We start from the raw sequence: 5057 nt of genomic DNA, 5'->3' as shown, positions 1-5057 counted from the left end.
CCTAGTGCTAAGTGCCGCCAAAAGCAATTTTATTCATCTAAGGGTATCCACCTTATCCATTCGTAAAGATAAACCCAATTTAATTAAACCGGAAACAAGTCTTTGATTCTTTCATACACTATTGCAATTGTGACCAGACGATTCACGCCAGCCCAGGAAGGCCTCTCCTTTGTATTAAATTCATTAGCAAATGGCAACCAATTTTAGTCAACAGCTGCCATGACTGCGTACTTTGTGCATTTCATTCTGGGTAAGCCGGATGGCGCTATTCATCAGAGTGTGGCGGTGGTGGTGATGGTGGTGAAGGTTTTGAGGGTGATGGTGATGGTGATGGTAGTGATGTTTGTTGTGGTGGTGGTTGTGGTGATGTTTGTTGTGGTGGTGGTGTTGCTGGTACTGGTATTAGTGATGGTGGTGGCTGTGATGGTAGCATCGTGGACGGGGGCGGTGAGGGTAGCGTGTCGGACCGACGCGGTCTGAAACGATTTTGACGTTATGACAGCGATCCGACCCACTAAAGCAACTAAGGCAACAATACCTAACCGAGGGACTTGGCGAGGACCCGACTGCTCTGCAGAAACGATTACTTGATATTTATCTCTTTTAAAACTGTGACCGCCATTTGGTCCACTTTCGTGGCGGTCTGACCACCAGCCAGCAATTTCATTTTGCTACACACACACACCAATTCCCGCTGCAGTTTTGGCGTTAACCTATCTAGATGACTTTTCGCAGTTAGTGTGTTAAAACAGACCTCGACGGCTTGAAATTGGTCCAATGCAGTGACCACGGAGAAAGGATCTTCCTCGAACTGGGTGGCATTTCCTGGTGACAATGATAGTAATTGATAAAAGCCCCCAAATTATGCCCTCATGTTTATCAATTGTTTTTCTTTTTTATGATATCATTCTTTTAAGTTTGAAAATATTTCAAAAACTCCCCACAACTCTGTGCCATGGTCTACACTGACAATTCTTTCATAACATAAATTCAGTGCTAAGGAGTGTGTGTGTGTGTGTGTGTGTGTGTGTGTGTGTGTGTGTGTGTGTGTGTGTGTGTGTGTGTGCGTGTGTGTGTGTGTGTGTCCGTGTATGTGTGTGTGTGTATGTGTGTGTGTGTGTGTGTGTGTGTGTATGTGCGTGTGTGTGTGTATGTGCGTGTACGCGCGCGCGTAGATATTACTACTTAATAGATTCTTTTATATGATACAGAACGATCTTACCCATCTACGGATAACCTCCACCACCCATCACAACAAGAACCCATTAAGCCCATGAACTGTAACACTCAGCACCTTAAGAAACCTCCAAGACACGGCCAGGGAAATTAGAAGTTGTGCACTAACTTCAATATTTCCTCAGCGAGTTGGCTAAAACAACTTCGGCGAAATTACAAGTTCCGTGCTAACTTTAGTATTTCCTTACCACGAGCGTCTGTTCCTAAACAGAGGTCGTAACTCCCCTTAATGGGTTGGGCGTCTCGTGTATCATGTGGATACATCTCGACCTCTTTCTTCCGAGCTGTGGCTGCCCCCACCTTGCAGGATCTTCTCTTAAAAGTAACAGCCATCAACTCGTCCACTCTCTCTCTCTCTCTGTCTCTCTCTCTCTCATTCTCTCTCTCTTACTCTCTCTCTCTCTCTCTCTCACTCTATCTCTCTTTCACTCTCTCTCTCTCTCTCTCTCTGTCTCTCTCACTCTCTCTCTCACTCTCTCTCTCTCTCTCTCTCTCTCTCTCTTCTCCACCCAGATGAAGAAGACGACGTCCCGATTACGGAGAATGAATTACGACTAGCCATAGCTAATACAAAAACTTCTGCCCCCGGGGATGACGGCATTACATACCAAGTGCTCCGACTCCTACTGGAAGTTCCTGGCAACCCCCTCCTTTGCCTCTTCAACCTCTGCCTCCTTCGTGGACATGTACCTGCAGCCTGGACTTTAAGCACGATTGTTCCGATACCGAAACCAGGTACTGATAAATTCAGGCCCATTTCCCTAACTTCATGCTTCAGCAAGATGCTTGAACGTATCATCCTTGCCCGGCTCATGAATCGTCTACAAGGTCAACTCTCCCCGCAGCTGTATGGTTTCCTCCCACGTCGAAGTATGCACCACTGCCTTACTGAGCTCTACACCCGCCTCTCTCCCACCAGCGTAGTTGCCTTCCTGGACCTCAAAAGTGCTTTCGATGTAGCCAACCATGAAATAATTCTTGACCAGCTGGTTACCTTCGGAGTGCAAGGAAACCTCCTTCGATGGATTCGAGGTTATCTGAGTAACAGGAAGTCACGTGTTCTCTTTCGAGGTGTGTACAGTTCCTACGAGCAGTTCAAACTCGGTACCCCGCAAGGTGGCGTACTAAGTCCATTTCTTTTTAACGTCTTGATGCACCGCTTACTCTCACTTCTTCCTAACGTTCCCGGTACAACCCTTCTCTGCTACGCGGACGACATCTGCATCCATTCCAACTCGCCCGCTGACCTCCAATTCGTCCTAAATGGCTTCTACACGTCAACTACCGCTTGTGGTCTCATCATTTCCCCTGAGAAGAGCAGAATATTTTCATCTCGTACTCTCCAAGCACTACCGACGTTCAACATGGGAGGTGATGTTATCCCTCATTGCACACAGTACACATACCTTGGAGTACCAGCCCGGATCACTCCAGCCATACCGACTCGACAACGTATCCATCCCCTTGTTAATGATCTCCTTGATCGTCTGCAGGCCCGTTTTAACCCTATCAAGTGGCTTGCCACAAATTCCACCGGCGCTTCATTACCAATGGTCAGAACTCTATACACCACATTTCTTCGATCACTCGTTGACTACTTATCACCTGCCCTTTGTCAACTTCCCAGGAGAGCTTTGGAACCTCTCGAAAAATTCCAAAATAGAGTAATGAGATTTATCTTAGGTTGCCCTCCTTCGACTCGCATCGTTAACATGCAAAGTGAACTTGGTCTACCCTCGCTTGTAGAGAGAATATATGCTAACATGGCCATTCTCTCTGTAAAATGCCTCCGATCGCCCTATCTGTCCCCAAACTTTACTGCTACCATCAGAGCGTCGCTCGAACCTGACAGTGCACCCCGCCTCCCACTTCGACCAGGAGGCCGCAACCTCGTCACTACAGTGTGCAACACACTCAGAAACCTTGACATCCACGTCCCTGAAGAAACGGTTGAACCCGACTTGCCCCCGTGGCGAATCTCCCTCCCTAACGTCACCTTCACACCAACCTCCAAAGATGACCTTCCTGCACTTCAAAAGCAACTAGCACTAGAGACCATCGACAGCGTGTCCTCAAAGATCCCCGCAGCGCATGTCATCTACGTGGATGGCTCAGTACAGGCTGATGGAAGAGCAGCGTGTGCCATGTACTCACCCACCTTACAGCCACCTGTGGAAGCTGGATGGATTGGCCGCAGGTTACCTGTCACATCAAGCTCCACGTTTTGTGAGCTACACGGAATCCTCGACGCAGTAACATACCTTGTAGACTGTAACGTAAATGGTGTGATCGTTTGTGACTCCCAACCAGCTCTACACGCACTCTCCTCACCCAGACCCAACTACTATCGTGTTGTACAGGCCATACTGACCCAACTCGCCGTTGTTCATGAAACATCTATGGCCGTATCTCTCATATGGGTGCCTTCACATGTCGACCTTGCTGGCAACGACACGGTGGACCGTATTGCCAAAGCAGCTTGTGCCTTCGTCTTAGATAACGAACGCGTAGTACCCTCTCTCACATGCCTCAAAAACAGAATACACGCAGCCACTCACACCATAACAACACGCCGAAGAGATGCGGAACGAGCCACCAGTGTCTCCATTCAACACCACGACCACTTCCTACCCAGCCGCCACAAGTATCGCCGACGCGGACCCATGGTACGGAGACACAATGTTGTCAGTGCTCGGCTCAGACTCGGATATCGACCTGTGTGGCAAATATCCCAGGCGGAAGATATGCCACATTACTCATCATGCAGGCTGTGTAACCGCCCTAACGCCAACACTCTTGAACACTACTGTCTCCAATGCCCCATTGTGACAGACAGTATTCCACAGAGACAAGACGTGATAACTGTATGTAAATATTTACTTAGTGACGACAACTTAGATACACTCCTAGCTCGCCACCCCCATTTTGGGGGATTTTGATTGTTAAATCCAATCATACCTCCTTTTGTATCTCTTTATATGATAATATGACTAATATACTATTGTTTGTCGCCCTCAGAAGCAATGAATTTATTAAACGGTGGACCATCTTACCAAGGCAGCCTATACCTACGTCATGGACGTCACGCGCAATGCTCACCCTATCATGCCTTAAAACAAGATACGAGTACACGCAGCCACTCATGCCATGTCAACACACCGAAAGATGCGGAACGGTCTACCGATATCCCCATACGACCACCTCCTACCCAACCGCCACAAGTAACGCCGACGCAAGACCATGGTACCAAGGCACAATAATGTCAGTGTTCGGCTCGGACTTGGGAGTCGACCTGTGTGACGGGGGTCCCAGACGGATGATATGCCACGGTGATCATCGTGCGGGCTGTGTAACCGTCCTAACACGAACACCCTTGATATTATTGTCTCCAGTGACCCATAGTGACAGACAATATTCCCCGGAGACGGGGCATGATGATTATATGTAAACACTTACATAGTACCACTATCCCGCCATCACCATTTCGGGGGATCCTGAATGATTATTGTATTTTGTCTCCGTTTAAAGAATGTGTGTAATATATGACATGTCCTCTAACACAATGCTGTGATAGATGTACTATTGTTTGCCGCCCACGGGCGTAATAAATTTATTAAAACCAAAAAATCTCTCTCTCTCTCTCTCTCTCTCTCTCTCTCTCTCTCTCTCTCTCTCTCTCTCTCTCTCTCTCTCTCTCTCTCTCTCTCTCTCACTCTCTCTCTCTCTCTCTCTCACTCTCTCTCTCTCTCACTCTCTCTCTCACTCTCTCTCTCTCACTCTCTCTTTCTCACTCTCTCTCTCTCTCTCTCTCTCTCTCTCTC

The 5057-nt window shown here is 47.9% G+C and overlaps 1 protein-coding gene across 1 annotated transcript; it reads left to right on the top strand.

The window, feature by feature from the left end:
• Nucleotides 1-264: 264 nt before the first annotated feature.
• On the top strand, nt 265-4853 carry LOC143024131 (uncharacterized). Its single transcript, XM_076182912.1, has 2 exons — nt 265-3902; nt 4255-4853. Exons 1-2 carry the CDS (start codon nt 2019-2021, stop codon nt 4261-4263), a joined length of 1893 nt encoding a protein of 630 aa, XP_076039027.1. The 5' UTR covers nt 265-2018; the 3' UTR covers nt 4264-4853.
• Nucleotides 4854-5057: the final 204 nt, after the last annotated feature.

This window comes from Oratosquilla oratoria, unplaced genomic scaffold (assembly GCF_046742065.1).
Source record: "Oratosquilla oratoria isolate Oo_2021 unplaced genomic scaffold, ASM4674206v1 SCAFFOLD94, whole genome shotgun sequence".
NCBI classification, from domain to species: domain Eukaryota; kingdom Metazoa; phylum Arthropoda; class Malacostraca; order Stomatopoda; family Squillidae; genus Oratosquilla; species Oratosquilla oratoria.
The sequence above is the reverse complement of the archived record's forward strand: the minus strand, read 5'-3'. Positions and strand labels throughout refer to the sequence as shown.

Excerpts from the sequence above, each read along its gene's own strand:
- LOC143024131 (XM_076182912.1), top strand. The coding sequence starts at position 2,019 with ATGCTTGAACGTATCATCCTTGCCCGGCTCATGAATCGTCTACAAGGT.